The sequence below is a fragment of the Cloeon dipterum genome, chromosome X, assembly GCF_949628265.1.
Source record: "Cloeon dipterum chromosome X, ieCloDipt1.1, whole genome shotgun sequence".
In the NCBI taxonomy this organism is placed as follows: Eukaryota; Metazoa; Arthropoda; class Insecta; order Ephemeroptera; family Baetidae; genus Cloeon; species Cloeon dipterum.
This window is the reverse complement of record NC_088790.1, coordinates 27,296,264-27,318,670: the sequence shown is the minus strand read 5'-3', so window position 1 is coordinate 27,318,670 and position 22,407 is coordinate 27,296,264. Positions and strand designations below refer to the sequence as shown.

General features: G+C 41.1%; 1 protein-coding gene across 2 annotated transcripts in view; it reads left to right on the top strand.

Moving 5' to 3' along the window:
- mgl (megalin) overlaps positions 1–22,407 on the top strand; it is a 64,711-nt gene that overhangs the window by 26,778 nt on the left and 15,526 nt on the right. For both annotated transcript variants that reach the window (XM_065492850.1, XM_065492849.1), the window contains exons 3-21: positions 1,509–1,640; positions 3,428–3,682; positions 3,819–4,008; positions 4,321–4,511; positions 6,547–7,136; positions 11,134–11,460; positions 11,967–12,343; positions 12,928–13,143; positions 13,197–13,450; positions 13,512–13,949; positions 14,296–14,681; positions 15,158–15,583; positions 16,101–16,749; positions 16,976–17,232; positions 17,382–17,774; positions 18,080–18,993; positions 19,869–20,276; positions 20,338–20,691; positions 21,363–22,182. In XM_065492850.1, the coding sequence (XP_065348922.1) occupies positions 1,509–1,640; positions 3,428–3,682; positions 3,819–4,008; positions 4,321–4,511; positions 6,547–7,136; positions 11,134–11,460; positions 11,967–12,343; positions 12,928–13,143; positions 13,197–13,450; positions 13,512–13,949; positions 14,296–14,681; positions 15,158–15,583; positions 16,101–16,749; positions 16,976–17,232; positions 17,382–17,774; positions 18,080–18,993; positions 19,869–20,276; positions 20,338–20,691; positions 21,363–22,182 (7,577 nt within the window). The remainder of the gene's footprint in view (positions 1–1,508; positions 1,641–3,427; positions 3,683–3,818; positions 4,009–4,320; positions 4,512–6,546; positions 7,137–11,133; positions 11,461–11,966; positions 12,344–12,927; positions 13,144–13,196; positions 13,451–13,511; positions 13,950–14,295; positions 14,682–15,157; positions 15,584–16,100; positions 16,750–16,975; positions 17,233–17,381; positions 17,775–18,079; positions 18,994–19,868; positions 20,277–20,337; positions 20,692–21,362; positions 22,183–22,407) is intronic.

Below are 22,407 nucleotides of genomic sequence, written 5' to 3'. Positions count from 1 at the left end.
TTTGATTTTAATCATCCAAATTAATTCCCATTTCACCTTTGATGCCAGTTAATTAGACTCAAATTATAATTACGTGAGAGACACACATTCAAATCAATCAAGTTTTTTTAGAATGTAGAAGCATTAGCTCGTAGCACTACAAATAAACCAGTTGTATAAGTCCAATAGATGGCGCCACCTTATACTTTCGTAATAAATTTGATTTTAAGGCACTTCTGCTACGATTTCAAACTCAATCCTGCCACTGTGCATTATTCACTTAATTTCCTTTCTTTTGACGCGCTGAAAACCAAAATCGGTTGAGCAAATCGCCGTAGAATCGTGAAAAACTATTTTTTTTAAATAAAAAATATTTTCCAACGTTTCTACGGCGAATGGCTGGACTGATTTTGGTTTCCAGCACGCCAAAAGAAAGCATATTAAGTAAAGAATGCACAGTGACAAGATTGGTTCTGAAATTTCACTGGAAATGCCTTAAAATTAAATTTATTACGGAAGTATACGGTGGCGCCATTTGTTGGCGGCTTCGAACACTAAGGGTTCATGCAACTGGTGAATATACATTTATGTTGCTTCTGTATTTGATTTGATTTTAATCATTAATAATTATAATTACGTGAGAGACACATATTCAAATCAAACGTGTTTTTTAGAATGCAAAAAGTTTTTTATTCTAGCTCGAAGCACTTCAAATTAATGATATTTTTTATCTTACGGACACTCCCGAGAAATTTGTATTTTAAATTAATTAAAAACTTTCCCTATTCGCTAAATTTCCTTACTTTACAGCTGACAGCCCATGTGTTTAATAAATTATTCAATTAGCCCTAATTGTTGTAAAATTAACATTTTTTAATGACAGTCTGGAATTTACCTCTCTAGTTTAATTTCTAGACTTTTATTCAAGTGCGTAGCTTCTTTTTATAGAAGTACTGTATTTTTCTTTAAAGTAAAAAAAGTAATCACACACATGGGAGGCATTCATTAGATTAAAAAATTTTCAAGAGGCAAAATCTTCTTGCGAAATCTTTGTTTGGATGCGACAATTAGTGCTGACGAGGCCTGCGGGACAGAAACAGTGGAACTTTTTTCCTCTGACGCTATAATCCCAACTAAACAACAATGCTGACATTTTTATAGCGTTATTTTTATTTTCAATGATTAAAATCCACAAACGCAGTGTAATGTGTAATAACAGTAGTACCGAGCGCACGAAGCAACCCTCGGAAGACACATAGAAACGATGTTGTATGAAATTGAATTAGCCAATTACTGCGCGAACACATACCTCCCCTGGCTGATTATTAATTTGCGAATGTGCTCTCGCTCGCGAAAAGCCGCCTCGGATACATGTGTAATTGTTTTACGGCGCGGAACGGAAGAGATAATGAAATCATTCCCACTAGATTTGCCTCACAAACGATTTTATTGATTGTCCAGACGAGTGTGACTGTGTTTGTCTGTCTGCGATTGTTAACGTGGTGCGTATGTGCAATGTTTGTTTGCAGCTCCGCCCGACTGCGAAACGGGCCAGCTGACATGCGGACAGTACGTCTGGAACAAGACCTACTGCATCCAGCCGCACTTCAAGTGCGACATACAAGTTGACTGCGTCGACGGCTCCGATGAAGCCGAATGCAGTGAGTATCCCTTTTAATAACCCTCCCAATGCTCCTGGGGGTGAAATAAACAATTTATTTTCTGTTTTTTACGCAAGATAACAATTTCTAGGGGTTTGAAATTTCCCTTTGAGGCTTATATAATTCTTACGAAAGCATGCTGCCTTCTCTTCTTGCTTGCTACTTGCCAACAGCATTTTGTGGTTTGGTTTCGCCAGACAAATGAATGTCTAGTGTTTCATTCAAAGCCCTTGAGCAAAGGCAAAATTTGCCCTTCACTAACAAAGCATTACAACTGGTTCAATAGTTCAAGAGAGCCATATCCTACTCAAGAGGAGAAATTAAAACAAATTTCCTTTGGCCATTTGCTAGTTATTAACTATTTCTCTAACTAATAGACAGTTTGTTTCGGATGTAAACTTTTTTAAGAGCTTTCAATTTCTTAAGACCAGGAAATTGGTAAAAATCATGTGTATACGGGATGATTTATTTACATAGAACTCGCTCATAACTTTATATTTTTCAAAAATTTACTAAATTAGTGAAAAAAACCGTTGGAAAACATTAAAAGTGAATGCCAGTCTTTTTTAAAATAGTGCCGTTTTGTCCAAATTTCAAGCCAACAATAGTTGACCTTTTAAAGAGGAAGACGTTGTTACCCCATCTGCAATTATTTCAATTTTGCGGTGGTTCTTGGTAAATTAAAAAAAACATAGCTTTCAGTGTATATTTAAATATTTATGTAATAATTCACCAGTTGCATTAACCCTAAGTGTTCGAAGCCGCCAACAGATGGCGCCACCGTAGACTTTCGATTTTAAGGCACTTCCGCCGCGATTTCAGACTCAATCTAGCTACTGTGCATTCTTCAATCAATTTGCTATTTTTTGACGTGCTGAAAACCAAAATCGGTTCAGCCAATCGCCGTAGAATCGTGAAAAACTATTTTTTGAAATAAAAAAATATTTTCCAACGTTTCCACGGTGAATGGCTGAACCGATTTTGGTTTTCAGCACGCCAAAAAAAGCAAATTAATTAAAAAAAGCAAAACAGCTAGATTGAGACTGAAATTGCAGCGGAAATGCCTTAATATCGCTTAAAACAAATTTTTTTAAGAAAGTCTGTTGTTGCGCTATCTGTTGGCGGCTTTAATAACTAAGGGTTTATGCAACTGGTCAATTATGCGACAAGTTATCATGATTTTTCTTTTATTTTCTTTTTAGAAAAGTGACAGTTTTTCAGACATTTCATACATTTCAAACAATCCTAGAGTTACAAGTAAAAATCAGGCAATTTAATGCTAAAACTTATTGAATCGTTTGAAAAAACTTTTAATTTTACTCTTCAATTGTTTAATTTGGATTAAAAACAATGAATTTAAGCTCCAAAACATCATCTTTTTCGCCAAGAAAGTAAAAACCCGAAAGAAAAATGGCTGTAGAAAATGGCTCAAAATACATTAACACTGTTGAAAATTAAGAGCATTCATTTTTAATGTTTTCAAAATGCTTTCAAGGCAGTTTAGACGGCTTTTAGCGCTTTGAAATGCAGCTCACTGGTTTTACGATTAAGCGATTCATTCTCATTTGATGTTTTAAAAACTAGAGATCTCGCTCTACTAAAAGCATCTAAGTACATCTTAAATTTCCAACACTCTTTAACAAAATGTCAGTAACCAACTAGATTGAAACATTCATCAGTTTTAGGATATCAACCTCCAGAAAATACTCAAACAGTTTTATAATATAGCTCTCGCACCTTCCCTGCATTAAAAAATCGCCAAAATGATGAATATTTTTGTGTGGTAGCATATCGCAAGTGCCAGGCGGATGACTTCCGTTGCGGAGAGTCTGGCAGCGGGCTTTGTCTGCCCAAGTCGAAGCGCTGTGATGGCTACTTCGACTGCCGCAACCGGCGCGACGAGGAGGGCTGCGACCCCTCGGCGGGAGTTTCGTGTCCGCTGGACCAGTTTCGCTGCGCCAACGGGCTCAAGTGCATAGACATGCGGCAAAAGTGCGACTACCGGAACGACTGCGGCGACAACAGCGACGAGCAGGGCTGCAGTGAGTGTTCCTGTTGATCCATTTCCACGCAGTGAAATTCCTGAAACTGATTTCAAAATTCTTTTGTGTTTAAATTAAAATTTTTAATTATTTATTTGAGAAATTATCAGGAAATTTTGTTTTTTCTTTCTTTCAGATTTCCAGCCGTGCCATCTAGGGCAGTTCCGGTGTGAGAACCAGCTATGCATTCCCTCCAGCTTCCACTGTGATGGTTACAAAGACTGTCCGGACATGTCCGATGAGCAAAACTGCACCGCCATCCCGTGCCCTGACAATAAGTTCCTTTGTGTCAAGGGTCTGACCAGTGCGCCCTTGGGAGGAGCAAGGTTTGCAATTTTAACACCCCTATCGTTCTTCGATCTCCACATTTTAAATTATGTATTTTTGCAGCACCCCTATTTTAAATAAAATAATAATTTCAGATTATTATAGAGATAAGTTTTTCTCTAAAAAATGCTTGGAGAAAACTCTTATTGTTCTATTTAATAATGAAAAATAATTCCATTTTAATATTTAAACAATTTCCAGAACGTTTCTGCAACAGATTCTGGCTAAATTTCTGTCAAAGAAATCAAACAAGAGGTTTTTAGTCTTAATTTGCATTTTATTCGAGTCGGGCGCTACTGATTTGCTTGCAGGTGCATTTCGAAAAGTCAACTCTGTGATGGAAAGCGGGACTGCGCGGACGGAGCGGACGAAGAGGCCGCCTGCTCCAACGCCAGCTGTCCTGGACTCGGCTGCAAGTACAAGTGCCAGGCCTCGCTCACCGGCGGAGTCTGCTACTGTCCCGACGGCCAAAAATTAGCTAACGACTCCAAATCCTGCATTGGTGAGTGCTATTTTCACAAATTTAAATTAAATTTGGGATTATTAAATTAATTCATATCGAAATATTGGTCTTTTTGCGGTTGCTAGTCATAAATTAAAATTTATGAGACCTCCACGCGCCTTAATTCATTAACAAACACTCCTTGAATTTTGCTGTTTATTTTTTCTTCTCTGCAATTGGCAGCTTTTCGTCTCTTTCGCGATAAGCATCATCTCAAGAGAGAATGCATTCATTTATTTCGAGCTGGCAGGAATGTGGCGGTCGAGGTTTTGCATTAACCACGCTCGTGATGAAGTCGCTGGATAAATAATTCATTTTGAAAGCAGCGTGAAAGGCCAGCACCGGACTGACACAAAAGTTTAGCTTTTCGCGTCCATATGCTCTCGCAGCGCAATTGAATTCGAATGAGAGCGCTTTATTTTGTTTGTTTCGCACACTGAACGTCGATTTTCGATTGCGCAAACGTCGATCGCGTCGTGGTCAAGGATTGTGCTTGTTGTTGTTTTGTTTTGTTTGCGATTTCAATTAGTCTGCAATCCAGCTGATTCACTATTTCCAGGAACTGTTTTACTGTCGGAGCCGTGTATTGATTTTCCTTGTATCCCTGGAGGACGTTTTTTGTGTTTGCAATTTCTCATTTCTCAGATATGTTATATAGAGTCCTCTAGGCTATAATTAAGAAATTCCTATACTTCTAGTTGCTTCTCTGCACGTTTTATCGTTAATTTCTGTTGTAATACCCAGGAAATTAAAAATCATTGACAAATACAAGTCGTTCATTTCTTTTAGAAATTTGTTAAATTTAACTGTTACACACTCGGTCCTGTTTTGATAGTTGCACAATGTTGCGATAAAGTTAAAGTGTTGCTAAATTCTACAAACAGAAAATTCATGAAACACTTTATAGAACAAACAATTAAAAATGTAGCCCATTTTATTGATAATGCGAAATCCTGTATAATTCTTGCTGCCAAAACATGAACTAATCCCTAAGCAGGGTTGCAAAAAACGCATTTAAAAAATGCAGTGCAGCGGTACAAATATGTTTTTTTACTAATTTCTTGCAGGCAATGTTTTTCACCTTATTTTACTTTAGTTTTTAGTTTATAATCTCGACTTGAAAAATTTTCAGAGATAAATTTTTGGAGAAATTGAGGCAGCAAAGAAAATATTTGCACAATGGAGGAAAATTTTACCACTCCAACCGCAAATTTAAGATTTTCATATGAGAAAAATGGAAAAAATTCATTTCTTGCGCAAGAAATTGGTAAAAATTGAGTGGTAAAAACCAGTGGTGAAAAAAATGGGTGGTAAGCAAATGCAACCCTGTTTCTAAGGATGCATTTAAAGCCAAAATTTACCTAAGTTTTTAAGAAAAGTTGCTGCAAAGTTAGCATGCTTTTTAAATGGCGAGGACTGTCTCCTTACTTGAAACCCTATTTTATTTCACAACAAAGAGTTTCCCTAAAAGGTTTCTCACCCTAATGGAAAGATCTCGACGAGAGGAATCGAAATCTGCCACAAAAATGTGGTCAAGTGCTGGAAATTTTGGACAAAAATTGAAATTTTACTGTAGCAAGGTGCTATTTTGATTGTTGCAAATTGTAGAACAATTTTTTTAACTAGAATACAACAATACAAATTATTTTCAACTGTCACCCTAATTCCCATTTGGTTTCTACGAGTAAAAAATTGATTGACCGTTTTAAATTTCCAGCCCCAATATTTTGGTCTGACATTTTGAATTTAAGCTTGAAACTGTTGAGAAATTTGTTAGTTTTTGTCCACGTCTCCAATTAATATTTTTTCTGATGTGATATCGCGGCGGATAATTATATAATTTTAACTAGTTTTATAAATTTGGAAGATGATGAGAAGGAAAAATCAAATCTAAAGATGGAATGAGCCATTCCCAAAAATTCCCTCGCGGGTAAAATTGAAATTTTGGCACAAATTTAAAACTTTTTGACTAGTTTACCCGACATTGTTAGAATGAAATAAATTTATTTAAAAATGCATTATTTTTGCGTTGCAGACCGCGACGAGTGCGCCGACTGGGGCTACTGCCAGCAGCTGTGCGCCAACACGCCGGGCAGCTTCTCGTGTTCGTGCGTTGCTGGCTACCAGCTGCGGAACCACAGCGAGTGCGTGGCCCAGGGCAACACGTCGCTGAAGCTGTACTTCGCTCACGACAAGTTCGTGTGGCGGCTGACGGCCGGCGCCAACGGCAACGCCACCGCCGGCATGGAGCTGGTGGCGAACGCGGCGCAGGCCAGCGGCGTCGACTTCCACTTCGGCCGCAACGCGCTTTTCTGGTCGGACACGCGCACCAAACGCGTCTACTCGACGCCGCTGGAGAACAAGTCGGCGACGACGACCGGCGGTTCGGCGGCCCAATCGGCGCCGGACTTTGGCGTCGGCGGCGGCGCCTGGTCGCCGGTGGCCATCGCCGTCGACTGGGTCGGCGACAAGCTGTACGTGGCCGACTCGCTCGGACAGAAGATCGACGTCTTCGAGATCAACGGCAAGTGGCACGCCATCGCCCTCGGCAGCAACCTCACTAGCCCCAGCGACATCGCGCTCGACCCCACCGTCGGATACATGTTCATCGCTGACAACACACAGGTGCGTTATAAATTTCCCTCGGAGTAAAAAAAAATAAAATGAAGAAAAAATCGTCCTGGTCCTGGCAAAATTGCGCAACGTTCAACAAACACCCAAATTTTCATTGTCGAATTGATTATTGACCTTATCTTGCAACAAGGAAATTCGCGTTTGGTTGTTGAAAGTTACGCAATTTTGCCGGGACCAGGACGAAATACAACATGGTGTTGCTGTTACAAAAACGTCAAATTTACTCAAATCTATAGACATCCCAATAGGGATTTGAATTTTCAACAATATTTTCAGGAAAATAAGACTGATTTTACATTTTTGAGGGCATTATTTGTTGCGATATTCACATGTTAATTTTTATTGCATTTTTTTACAAAGGAAAATTTTCACGTTATTGAGATTTCTGGATATGAATTTTTTTTTAGGTAACTGAATTTTTTGAATTGAAAATTATCTCCAGAAAAAATAAAAATGATTTTTAAATTTTCTTCATTGCAAATTTGCAAGGATTTTGATGGTTTTAGACTTTTCCTTGCGGTCTTTGCAATTTTCGGCTGATTCAGGTGATTTTAAAAATGATTTAAGCAGGGTTGCATTTGCTTAATACCGGTGGTTTTTTCATCACTGGTTGTTAACGGATTTTACTACTAAATTTTTAACAATTTCTTGCGCAAGAAATGCAAGAAATTAATTTATTCCCTGAGAAAATCTCAAATTTGCGGTCGGAGTGGTCAAAATTTCCTCTACTGTGTAGATTTTTACTTTTAAATTGCCATTTTTGCTGCCTAATTTTTTCGAAACATTTCTCTCTGACATTTTTTCAAGTAAAGCTCATGAGCTAATAATTAGAAAATTATTGAAAACTTAGGAGAAAAATTTCCTGCAAGGAACTGGTAAAAAAAAACGCTTTTTACCTCTGCACTACATATTTTTTTTAAATAAAATGTGGGTTTTTGCAACCCTGGATTCAAGTAGTCTAAAATTGCATGATTTGTGCCCGTGACGATTGAAAGCTCAGAAAAACAAAGTTGATCGTCTAAAATTCACAGCCAAATTCATGTCATTGGCCTGAAAAAAAATAAATCAGTGGCAAAGAAACAATAGTTTCAACCCTTATTGTTAGGGAGGTTGCCCTTATTGTAGGAGATTGCAACAAAGTTTTTCCTAAATGCGGCCATTAGTATAAATCACATATAAAACCTTTAAAAACTCTCGCAAGATTTTAAGCCAGCGGCTGGTTGAGCAAACAGGCTTGGCTGCTGTACGTGTTTAAGCCCACTGGCTGACGTTGGTGCATAAGTTTTAAAAGGATATATAGTGGCTCATTTTTCATCTAGCTCTGTTCAATTTTTTCCTGACATTTTTATACTGCTGCGTAGTGTGACTTCGGGCAAAGTTGTAGCGGCTGACCACGTCACCTAAAATATTAATGGCTGCCAAAATGCGACGCAGTTTTTTAAAATTTCAAAATATTTTATACACTCCTTCATTTTTCTTAAGTAGCAGAGATAGAATTTGGTAAAAAAGAATATTGAGATCATTTCAATGAGCGCCTTTTGGAGCTGCCGATCTCAGATTCGAGTTGATACGTCGCCTCGCCACTGTTTTTAGCCCAGCCGGCTGCTATATTAATGCCCAAAAGCTAATGCCGGGATCGCATGTTCACTTGAAGGTGATTGATTGTTGAATTCCGCTCGCTCTCTTGTTCTTATCTGAAGGCGCAGTCTAGATCAATCAGGAGAAACTTCCTACGAAAAAGTAGCTCATGTTCTTTGAGCACATTCTAGAAATGAACCTCCTCTACAATGTTTATTGGTGCAAAGGTAAAAAAGGCCGCAATAATTCGCAATTTATTTCCCCGCGTTTACTCGAGTTTTCTGCCTTCTGGGAACAACCATTCCCCGTGCTTTGTGTCCTTTTTTAATAACAAGCTTGCAATTTATACCAACGCGAAGGGAAAAAAACACCGGCAACAACTGCGTCTATATTAAAAATTCCTTTGAAGTCGGTTGCAAACCTTTGTACCTGTTGTGTACATTTTCCGCTAGGAAATTTGCCGATACTGCGCTCGCGAAGCAAATAAACACGCCGGTGGAATCGAGCAAAGGTCCAATCTGGCAGAGAGACAGAAGAGTGGCCATTTGCGGCAGGCTCGGTTAGTTAGTTAGTTAGTTAGTCAGGGACATTAGCGCAGCACAGCACTGCCAAATTAGTATTCAAATGAGATACGCGTGCGTCCGTTTATGGGCGCGGACACGGCGACCTAATCCGCGCGCACAAAGACCCTGACGCTGTCGGCAGCCAGAGGCTCGACCGCAAATTAAAGGTGAAAGTGATTAAAATCACAAAGCTGAAGCCATCTCGCCTCCGGCTGCTGTGCTCGCTCGATTCCAACTTCAATTTGCATGCATGTCTGCGGCCGCAATTCTCTAGTCATTATTTTTAATCAGGAAATTATGCGTTTTCGGTCTGGAAAATTGTTCTCGCATAAGCATGACGTGTTTTAAAACGGTAGCGATTTTCTAGAATGACTTGAAGATCTGATTTAATTCTGGAAAAAGTGATTAAATTCCCTGGAATTATATAAAAAAGGGTGCGTAATTTTTTATTTTGGACTCATCGTTTCCCTAATTATGGAAATTCAGTTTCAGTTTTTGCTTTACTATCGAAATAATTGCAAAAAATATTTTGATATTGGAGGTGGAAATTTCCTGTTAAATCTTCTTCTCGAGACGCTAATATTTTTTTTAAATAAAATGTACAAGCATAAGATTCCAATATTAGAAATAATTCACCAGTTGCATAAACCCTAAGTGTTTGAAGCCGCCAACAGATGGCGCCACCGTAGACTTTCGATTTTAAGGCACTTCCGCTGCGATTTCAGACTCAATCTAGCTACTGTGCATTCTTCAATTAATTTGCTATTTTTTGACGTGCTGAAAACCAAAATCGGTTCAGCCAATCGTCGTAGAATCGTGAAAAACTATTTTTTGAAATAAAAAAATCTTTTCCAACGTTTCTACGGCGAATGGCTGAACCGATTTTGGTTATCAGTACGTCAAAAAAGCAAATTAATTAAAAAAAGCAAAATAGCTAGATTGAGTCTGAAATCGCAGCGGAAATGCCTTAAAACCGCTTAAAACAAAATTTTTAAGAAAGTCTGTGGTTGCGCCATCTGTTGGCGGCTTCAATAACTAAGGCTTTATGCAACTGGTCAATTGGACCGCTTAATAAATTCCAAAGTCTTCAATATAAAAATTTTTCATTTAAAACTTCTACCTTGCAGCCAGCTTTTGGCATGAATTTTTTAAATTTAAGGGATATAAATTTAAAGCTTAGTCGCACTCACAATCGTCTAAAGTTGCCTAAACCAATTTAAAACCAATGAAACCACGCGCAATTTTTCAAAAGTCGGTATTTTAGTTGGATTTTTAAACCCCAAAAAAAGCAAAAAACATTTTAACCATTTTTTCTAATACGAAAAGTCATTCAATTGCCTTAATTGATCATTTAATTTTATTTTTTTGTGCCTTTGATCATCGAATTAAGGACTTATTTATTTTACCCCTCCTCTAGAGAAATAGCATTCAAGAAAATAGTAGGGAAATCATGCCTTCTATATTAAAAGTTAAAAAAATCTATTGGTTCTAAACTCTAAACGCACAAAAATGCTATTTAAATAATAAATATCTTGTGAATATCGCCATAAATAATACAATTGTTTCGTTCCACAATCAAACCTTTTCACAAATCCACAAAACATCTGAAATTCAAAACGTTGTTAGGACTCAAAATTACCATATTGAATCAATTATAATTATACACCCTGTAATAGTCTAAAAGTGTCAAAATAGTATTCTAAAGCCATCAAACAGAAAAAGATAAAGAATTACTATATTTAGATGCTCGCATTGACGTGTTCAATAAATTCAAATGTTAATAAAATTACCATATTAGAATTAATCATTCTCCAATCTGATAATACGTTCCTTGGTGCAATTGGCAGGTGATTCGTGCCAACATGGACGGCACAAACGTAAAGGCGATCGTGTCCGAGGCGACGTACCGTGCATCGGGCGTGGCGCTGGACATAATCTCGAAACGGGTTTTCTGGTGCGACTCGCTGCTCGACTACATTGAAACGGTCGACTACCACGGCAAGAACCGCTTCCTCGTGGTCAGAGGTCAGGCGGTGCCCTCGCCGTCGCGGCTCACCGTGTTCGAGAACAGGGTTTTCTGGTCGGACGGCACCAAGCAGGGCGTCATGAGCGTCGACAAGTATGGCGGCGCCAACACCATCAGGGCGCTGCTCAGCAAGAACAGAGATGTACAGGTAATGAGACAATTTTAATCGTTTATTTCTGATTAAAAATGAAATGAAATTCAAAACGCAGCAGGTGAAAATGATGGTAAATATTGTGTAGGCGAAGAGAAAATTTAAGCCACAATTAAAATAAAAAGATTTGGGTCCATTTTTATAAAGGCCAAGTTTTTAGGCTAAATTTAAATACATTTTTATAGTGTTAAAGCTAAAATATTGTTTGGCTAAAGCAAATAAAAGAATTTACTTTTCTATTTAATTGGAAAGAATTTATAATTTAATTTAAAAAATTTCTTTGAACTTAAAATTATAATTAACAATATTTCGCAAGTGTACACAAGTTTAATTCTTACATTTTTGAGCAATTATTATTAAAATTTTTGGGCAACATTTACAACACCGCTCAGCGATAAATCATTATTGTTAACGTCAGATAGAATGTTCCATATTCGGTTTTTATCTAATTATTTTTATCAATTGGCTAAAATTTAATTTAATTTCGGTGTCGTGAATGTTAGGAGCCGAAGGCGGTGAGGGCGGTGCACCCGTTGGTGCAGTTGTACGCTTCGAACCCGTGCGGCGCCAACAACGGCGGCTGCGAGCACCTGTGCGTGGTGACCGCCGGCGCCAGCGAGGGTTCGCTCGGCTTCCGATGCGCCTGCAACATCGGCTTCCGTCTCAACTCAGACCTCAAGCACTGCGACCGAGTGGAAGATTTCCTCATGTACTCGCAGCAGCGGTTCATCAAGGGCCGCGTGCTCGAGCCCGTCACCGAGGGCTTCAGCGATGCCATCCTGCCCGTCGTGTCCAGGAGGGCTCGCTTTGTCGGACTCGATTTTGACGCCAGGGAAGGCATGATTTACTACTCTGATGTTCTCCAGGATGTTATTTACAGGTAAGGGGGACAAAAATAAATTAATTAGCTGCTCTGAAAATGTTTTAAAGTTAAATTTTAGAAAGTTGGTTGGAAATTCCTATTTAAAGAGGAATGATACTGCAAAAGCCCGGAAAATGCTTGTTGCCAATGCATAAATTCATCCCTTAGGATTCAGTTAAAGCCTAAATTGACTGTAATTTTTTGAGAAAATTGGCTGGAAAGTTAGCGTGCTTTTCAAATGGTAATGGCTGTCTCCTTACTTGAAATCCGATTTAATTTCAAAACCAAGAGTTTCCCCAATAAGTGGCATACACAATTGGACAGATCTCGACCAGAGGAATCGGAATATGCCAAGAAAATATGTTCAAGCACTGCAAATTCTGGAGAAAATTGGCAAAATTTGAATTTTTACTGTAGGAACGTCCTTTTTCATTGTTGCAAATTTTTGAACAAATTTGTTTATGGCATCCAAAAATTCAAATAATTTTTTATTGTTGCCCTGTATCATTCCACTTTAATTTGAAACGTATTGGAATAACTCATTTGATATTCATTTTATCGATTTTATTGTCGCTCCTGCACTCCCTTCATTTGCATTTCAGGATACGAACCAATGGCACCGGACGGGAAATTGTGTTGGCTTCGCAGAACGAGGGCGTGGAAGGCCTGGCAGTGGACTGGGCCTCCAGGAACCTGTACTACATCGATAGCCGGAAAGGAACCTTGAACGTGTTGAGCACCAGAAACGTCACGTACCGCAGGACTCTGTTGAAAGATCTGAAGAGGCCCAGGGCCATTGTCGTCCATCCCAACAAAGGGTTCGTTATTCCAGGAATTAAAGAGTTTCATTCATTTTAATTAATTATTGCAGCTTTATTTTCTTCTCCGAGTGGGACAGACCGGCAAACATCAGCCGCGCGTACGCCGACGGAACCAACAGGCAAATTTTCAAGAATCTGACTCTTGGCTGGCCAAACGGACTCTCTGTGGATTTGATGGCTGACAGGCTGTACTGGTGCGACGCCCTGCTGGACCACGTGCAACACTCCAACCTGGACGGAACAGACGTCAAAACTATCACGTCCCAACTGATCATCCATCCGTTTTCTTTAGTTGTGCATGACCGTAAGTATATTTACAGCATTTAACATTTTTTTTTTTATATAAAAACAATTTAAAATTCCAGAATGGATGTACATATCTGACTGGAGGCTGGACGCGATAGTTCGAATGAAAAAAGAAGCGGGCGGAGACGAGTCGGTGGTGATCAAAGAGCCGCACACCAACAGACTGTACGGCGTGCGGGTGTTCAGCAGATCATTACAGAGCATCGACAACGTGCACCCCTGTTCAACGGGCTTCGACGGCTGCGCCAAGTTCTGCTTCGCCATCCCGAGCAACACATCCAACTCTTTGGTGGCCAGATGCGGCTGTCCGTACGGAGAGCGGCTCGCCGAAGATGGACGCACGTGCAACCCCGACCCGAATGCCGAGCCGCCCGTGCAGGCGTGTCCCAACAACTGGGATTTCACGTGCAACAACCAGAGGTGCATCCCCAAGGCCTGGGTTTGCGACGGAGAGGATGACTGTCTGGACAACTCTGATGAGGAGCAAAACTGCACTAGTAAGAACAATTTCCAAAAATGCTTATTTATTTTTTTAAAACTTAATTAAAACATTTACAAAAGTTTGAGGGCGAAATTTAAATGAGATTCATACTGATAGAAATTATGAAATTTGAAATAATCAGGAATTTTAGAAAATGAGTAGATATGAGACAATAATCTTAAAATTAATTGAGAATTATTGTTCCAGCTGGTTTTATTTATAAAAATATTTTTAATTTAAAATAATCAAATTAAAATTATACTTATGGCTAGAAAAAAAATGTATTAAATGAATTCAATAAATTTGAGTAAAATTTTTGTGTTTAAGAAAATAGAAATAGCATTTTTAAATTTTTGTTTCAGAGCCTACGTGTCCATCGGACGAATTCCAGTGCACATCAGGCCGTTGCATACCAATGTCCTTCAAATGCGACTCTGAAAACGACTGTGGCGACTTCTCGGACGAAACCGGCTGCAAGAACGTGACCTGCTCCTCGTCCCAGTTCCAGTGCGACAACGGCCGCTGCGTGCCTGCCACCTGGAAGTGCGATTCGGAGAACGATTGCGGCGACGGCAGTGACGAGGGTGACTTCTGCGCCGAGAAAACGTGCGCTTACTTCCAGTTCACGTGTCCTCGCTCCGGCCATTGTATTCCTCAGTCCTGGGTCTGCGACGGGGACAACGACTGCTTCGATAATTTTGATGAGCAAGAGTGTCCTCCCATCGCTTGCTCGGCGTCTCAATTTAAGGTTGGTTAAAATTCTGTTAAATTATAAAAATAAATTAAAATAAAATCGCGATTATAAATTATTGCCAGATAAATGTTAAAAATCTATAATTTATATCGTTAATTTAAAAAAAATCAGCGGGGGCCAGATGTGCGATAAAATTGGTTCCCACTGCGCAGATCAAAGATGGCGTGTGACTGTGGGAAACAAAATGCTCTCTTTGAATTGCCGTACGAGTGTCAAGAGTTGGTTTTTACGATCCAAAAGACAAATGTTAATTATGTCACATATAGCCGAAAACTTGCTTATTTTCGCGCATTTTCACGTGACCGATTTTTCGCGCCACACTCCAACGGACGCCATTATTGCGCGTTGCATGAATCTGGACCCCGCTGCGTAAAATTCCAAACGTTTCAAATTAAAATTGGTGGCCTAAATAATTGCAAAAAAGAATATTAAATTAATACAAAATACAAATTAAATTTTTTCTTTTACAGTGTGCTGATCTGAAACAATGCGTGGCCGAATCGTACAAGTGCGACGGAATCCCGGACTGCAGCGACGGCTCGGACGAGCTGGGTTGCCCGTCATTGGCGCCGGACCAGTGCAACAAGGAGCGGCAGTTCAAATGCCACGCGTCCGGCTTCTGCATCCCGAAGGCGTGGCACTGCGACGGCACGGCCGACTGCTCGGACGGCAGCGACGAGCCGGACTCCTGCGGCCAGATCGCGTGTCAGAACGGCTACTTCAAGTGCAACAACTCGCAGTGCATCTTCAAGGCCTACATCTGCGACGGCAAGGACGACTGCGGCGACAACTCGGACGAGGACGCGCGCCACGCGTGCGGACCGCCGCCGATCACCTGCGACTCCGGCGAGTGGATGTGTCCTGGTGTCAGCGGCAGATGCGTCAACATTACACAGGTATGAAGCTGCGTTGATAATCCAAAAATATGAATTTAGGGTAAAAAAATGACTGTGTTAATTTTTTAACCTTTTGTTACTAGTTTTTTTAATTTTTTTTCAGAGCTTTTCTGATAGTTAAATATTGTTTTAGATATTTTTGGTTATGTTATTCTTACTACTATAATATTTTTATTTCTTTAATTAAAACCTTTCAGTTGATTCCAAAGTAAATTTTAAAAAATTCTGGTTAAAAATAGACAGTTCTAAAAATTTCAAAGAAAATTCAGAGGAAAAATGGAGAGAGTTGAAACATGTACCAAAGGAATAAAATAATATTCTTCCTAAAATTTCCTTTTGAAGATTAAAAAAAAATTAGCAAACATGTTTATTATTTAATTTTAATTTAAATTACCAAATTAATAATTTAACTGTTGCCTCTCTACTAATTTAATTGGAAAATGCACTGTCCAATTTCCCCCAGTTACTGATTAAAATATTTAAAAACAAAATCCTATAATTTATGATTTTCTGGCAGGTGTGCGATGGCAAAGTCGACTGTCCGAACGGAGCTGATGAAGGTCCTGGTTGCGACCTGGCCGAGTGCCAACACCAAGCTGGACTCTGCTCGAATATGTGCAAGCAAACGCCCACAGGTGCAATCTGCACGTGTCCAAAGGGCGAAATTCTGTCCAACGACACGGTGACCTGCGTCGACATGAACGAGTGCGAGCCTCCGGGTCGGTGTTCGCAGATGTGCCGCAACATAAAGAAGGGCTACGAGTGCTCGTGCGTGGACGGATACGAACTGGAGCCGGACAAGACGCGGTGCAAGGCGGTCAACCACAGTGCCGCCTTCCTCATCATTTCCAACCGACACTCGATTCTGGTTGCCGACCTGCAGGAGCAGAGCCTCGAAAGGGTGCCTATTTTCGTGGAGAATGTGGTGGCCACCGCCTCGGACATGCACAGCGGAACCATCTTCTGGTCTGACATGAAACTGAAGAAAATCTCCAGGCTGGACAGAGGAAACGAGCCCAGCGAGCAGATCATCGCCACTGGCTTGGATTTGGTCGAGGGACTGGCGTACGACTGGGTTGGCAAAAATATCTACTGGCTCGACTCAAGACTGAACACTATCGAGGTCGCCAGGGAAAATGGATCGGACAGGATGGTGTTGCTCAAAGGTCAGTAGAAAAATTTGAGGAAAAGTGTTATTTAAACAAATTCTGTCAAAATTAATCTGAAATCCTGCAATCAAGGAAATAAAAATTGCTCATGAAAATTTCAAAATTCTATTCTTTATTTTTTATATTCATTTGTCTTGTTTCTTTTTAAGTTTTAACATACAAAAATATTATGTGTATTTTAACTGCCTGCGGAAAAACTAACAGACAAATTTAAAATTTGCAGGAAACATTACGCAGCCGCGAGGTCTCGCCCTTGATCCAAGCCCAGGTACGCGATGGCTCTTCTGGACGGACTGGGGTGAAAACCCCAGAGTCGAAAGAGTTGGCATGGATGGCAGCAACCGAAGCACGATTATCAACACAAAGATCTACTGGCCCAACGGACTCACATTGGACATTGCCACGAAAAGGGTGTATTTCGCAGACTCCAAACTGGACTTTATTGACTTCTGCTACTACAACGGCAGCGGCAGACAACAGGTAATAATTTAAAAACATTTATTTAAATTAATTTATTTCCTATGATCAAAAAGTCAGGTTTTTAAAATTAAAACAAAAAAACCATATGCAATAAAGGGAATGAATTAGTTATTAATTTTTGTATTAACAATTTGTCACCCGTTTCTCAGGTCTTAGCCGGAAGCCACTACCTGCTGCACCCGCACTCACTGGCACTGTTCGAAGACACTCTCTACTGGACCGACAGGCAACTTAACAGAGTATCCTCAGCCCACAAGTACAAAGGCACCAACCAGACAGTGGTATCCCACCTCATATCGCAGCCGCTGTCTGTGCACGTGCACCACCCCTCCCTGCAGCCCCTGTCGCCAAACCCGTGCGCCGACAACCCGTGCGCCCAGATGTGTCTTTTGTCGCCGTCCACCAGCACCGGATACGCTTGCAAGTGCAGGCCAGGCTATCGCCTCGCCGAAGAGGGCAAGTGCGTTGAGGAGGAGAAACCTTTCGTGCTGGTCATGAAAGGAAGCCAGATTGTGGACATGAGCCTTACGCCAGGAGAACAGGTGAGATAATTTTGAATTTTAAAACTGATAAACACTTTTTTTGAGATGGTATTAAATTTAAATTAATTTAAATAAAATTGAAAGCACTGTGGAGGCTCAAATCTAGATTCAGAGCACAGTATTTTTAGACAAAATTTAAAAAATAATGTTTTTTTTAATGCAATGCTGTTTTGATAATTTGTTGGTTGACTGACTCAACTATCTTCGATTCACAATTGACTTTTCCTCTGTTCCTAGAATGATTTGAAGAAGCTTCTTTAAATTCGTACTTTTTAATATTTTAAATTTTTATTTCATTTTCACAGGTCAGTGGATATCTGACGCCGATTGTAGGCGTAGAGAAGGGAATCCAGATCGAATTTGACCGGAAAAGCGAGTCCATCTTCTGGATTGAAGCCAAAGAAACGAACGACGAGGAAGACTTCAACGCCACGATCTACACATCAAAGCTCAACAACGGCAATCGAACCAGGCTTCTAGGCCCGGACAACGGATTCATTGGCTCTGCGTACACGATGGCCTTTGATTGGCTGGGCCGAAATCTCTACATCGGTAACAGAATCGCCTCGAACCTGGAAGCGATCAAGATCGACGGCAAAGTGCGTCACCGGACCGTGATATTGGCCAACGACGGAAACTCGACCTCCGTGGCCAAGCCAAAGAGCATGTGTCTCGATCCGAGCGCCGGTCTGGTCTTCTGGGTGGACGAAGGAGGCTCCGGAGTTCCCGCAAAGATCGCCAGGGTCAACATGGACGGCTCCAACCCGATGATCTTGGTCGACGACGTCGAGCGTCCGCAGGCCATCACCATCGACCTGGACAAAAAGCTGGTGTACTTCAGCACCGAGTTCCCGGCGCAGGTCCGGGTGATCGGCATTGACGGCCAGAACGAACGCACCATCCTGACCGAGAGCAACAACATCGCTCTGCCCAAGACCCTGGCGGTGCTCGACTCGCGTCTCTACCTGCTCGACCCAAAATACGACAAGCTGGAGCGGCTGGACCTGCCCAACGGGGACAATTCGCGGCTGCTGCTGGACAACGAGTCCGATCTGCGCTCCTTCATCATCTACCGCAAGAGGCCGACGCCAAACCACCCTTGTCTGTCCAACAACGGCGGCTGCCAGCAGCTCTGTCTGCCGGCGCCAGGCAACTCGCGTGTCTGCGCTTGCTCTGTCGGACACCGCGTCGAGAACGAAATGCAGTGCATCGCCTACAGGTCAGAACCTGCTCAGATGGTTTTGCGTTTTTTTACAGCTGAGAACCAATCAAAAAAATGATGCTGGATTTCTTTTTTGTATTTTAATAGACCAGTTGAATAAGCCATTACTGTTCAAAGCCGCCAATAAATTTAATTTTAAAGCATTTCCGCTGCGATTTCAGACTCAATCTTCACTTAATATGCTTTCTTTTGATGTGCTGAAAACCAAAATTAGTCCAGTCACTCACCGTAGAAACTTTGGGAATTATTTTATATTTCAAAAAATAGTTTTTCACGATTCTACGTCAATTGGCTGGACTGATTTTGGTTTTCAGCACGTCAAAAGAAAGAATATTAAGTGAAGAATGCACAATAGCAGGATCGAGTCTGAAATCGCAGCGGAAGTCCTTAAAATTAAATTTTTTACTAAAGTATACAGTGGCTCCATCTGTTGGCGGCTTCGAACACTAAAGGCTTATACAACTGGTGTATTAAAAGAGCCAAAAAAAGGGAAAAATATCCAGAAGTATGTTAAATGTGTAATTTGGGCTTTTGCGTGAGGATCGCCAATTTTTCGCACTTTTAAATCCAATTTATTCTTCAAATTAAATAAATTATAATTCGCCACGTTGTTTTTAGATATGTTGAAAACGTTCAATGATTTTTAAATTGAACATCTCTTTTGGCCAAATTTTTTATTAAAATATTAAATAGGATTTCTCTTCATTTTCACCTTTAGTGTTGTTAATTTTACAAAAAGTGAGCTTATATGATTTTGTAAAATTGATAGAACCACTGGCCGATATTTTTGGAATAAAGTTTATGCAAAAATTTTCACTTCCTGTCAACCTAAATATTTTTTTTTTACAAAAATGTTGATTTTTAACTTGCAGATCCTTCGCCGTCGTGGCCCAACTAGACGTGGCTCGTGGCTTCAGCCTGAGCAACGCCGCCGAGGCCATGACGCCCATCTCAGGACCGGGCCACCACATCCTGCACGTCGACGTCTTTGTCGCCGAGAACTGGATCTACTGGGTCGAGTTCAACCGCGGAACGTGGAACGGAATCTTCCGCGTCAGGCCGAATGGCAGCGACCTCAGTCCGGTGGTCAACACCGGCGTCGGCTCGAACGGCATCAGGGGCTTGGCGGTCGACTGGGTGGCTGGAAATTTGTACTTCACCAACGTTTTCCCGCACGAGAACTACTTGGAAGTGTGCTGGCTTGACGGCTCGCACAGGAAGGTCCTCGTCAAGACCACCTCTGATGCGCCTCGAGAGCTCGCGGTTAATCCTGTGAAAAGGTAAAATGTTGAATTATTTAAAATGCGCATGTTGCCTAACAAATTTTAAACCTTTTTACAGGTACTTGTACTGGATTGATTACGGACAGTACCCTCGAATCGGCAAAGCCTACCTGGACGGCTCAAACTGGACGCCAATCGTGACATCTGGCATCAGCAACCCTCGCGACCTGACCGTGGACATGGCTACTCACGATGTCTACTGGGTTGACTCGAGGCTGGACACCCTGCAGAAGGTGAGCTACAGCGGCGGCTCGCGCCAGGTGGTGCGTCGCTTCCTGCCTAACCCCATGGGCGTCGCCGTGCTGAAGCAGGAGGTGTTCTGGGTCGACCGCAACCTTGCTGCCGTCTTCAGGGCCTCCAAGCTTCCTCAGGAGAGCGCCACCGCCAATTCCAGCAAGGCGGTTGCCCTGAGGTACGTCAAATTTTCCTTGATTTTTTAATTTGGCACCTGAGGCCGAGTTCAAATTTAATTTTAATTTAGTCAAGCTAAGAGATTGGAATTTCGTCTGTTAAAAATGATAAAATTGTGGGTTTTAAATTTTGTTAGAAAGTATATTGACGTGATATTCAAGATTTTCGTTCCTAGTAATGTTTTGCATTCAATCTGATAATTATTTTTTGTAAAGAAAGGTCTAGTGTGGAAATATTCAAACGAAAAATTATATATATTTTTTTAATAAAATGATATAATATTTTAATTTTTCCCTCAAGAGAAATAATGAAAATAAATAGACCCATGTTAAAATTTGGAGACGTCATTAAATGGAAAAATAAAAATATCTGGACGCGAAGATTTTTTTTGTCGACATTGAAATAATTCTAAAACGTTTTCCAAACGAGAATATAATATTGTTCTGTTATTCTCTTTTTTTAAATTAATTTATAAAAAGTGGAAACTTTTCGATTCCATTCAGAGACTTATTTTCCTATTTAAAATCTTTAAGAGCAATTTTTAATTTTCTTCTCTTGTTGACTATCCTGAATTTTGAATTTTTTATTCTAAATAGTGTGAATACTGCGAGTTTTTTATTTTATTCTAAAGTTAGAGGTTTTAAAACGAGGCCACCGCTCTTTTTTCCCCAGATCCAATCTGAACAGGCTGAGGGACGTGGCGGTATTCGACGTGGCTGCCCAGCCGGCCGACGACAGCAGTCCTTGCAAGCGTTTGGGCAACGGCGGCTGCGACCAACTGTGCTTCGCCTTCCCGGCCGACCGGGTCATCCTGAACAAGTCGCAATTCAAGTGCGACTGCGCCACCGGCAGGGTGGGCGACGACGAGCGGCGTTGCGTCACGGAGGACGAGTTCCTCGTCTTCTCCACGCGCACCGAGGTGAGGAGCATCAGTCTGGACCCGCGTTCGACGTCGGTGCCGTTCAAGCCGGTGGCCAACCTGAGCAACGTGGTCGGCATCGACTTTGACTACCGCGACAACCGGCTGCTCTACACGCAAATCCGTCCGTTCGCGCGCATCGCCTGGATGCCGAGCCAGAGTCCGAGCAAGGAGGCGTCGCAGGTCATCCTGCAGAAGGGCATCAACCCCGAGGGCATCGCCTACGACTGGACCCAGAAGAAGATCTACTGGACCGACTCGAGCAACAACAGCATCTACGCCATGAACATGGACGGCAGCCAGCTGGTGACCATCGCCAGGGTGGAGCGGCCCAGGGCCATCATCCTCGACCCTTGCAACGGCTCGCTGTACTACACCGACTGGGGCAGGTTCGGCACCTCCGGCAAGATCTTCCGCACCTCCATGGCGGGAAGTTTGAAGAAGGCTATAATAGAGAAGGACCTGGCGCAGCCCAGTGGACTGGCCATCGACTACGACGACCGGATGCTCTACTGGACCGACGCTGTCAGGGAGAAAATCGAAAGGTCCACCCTGGATGGCGACAGAAGAGAGGTGAGTGGCTGATTTTATTTTTTCTTTTTAAACTCGCTTTAATTTTCTACAGTATTTAATAAATTTCTTTTGTAGAAACGAAAATATATTTATATATAAAAAAACAGATTGACCCTGAAATTACTGGGTTCAAATTTTATTTAAAAATACAATTTATAATTTAAATGCTTCATTAGTCAAGTCAAATTATCATTATTTTACATTTTTTTGTACGTATCATTTACA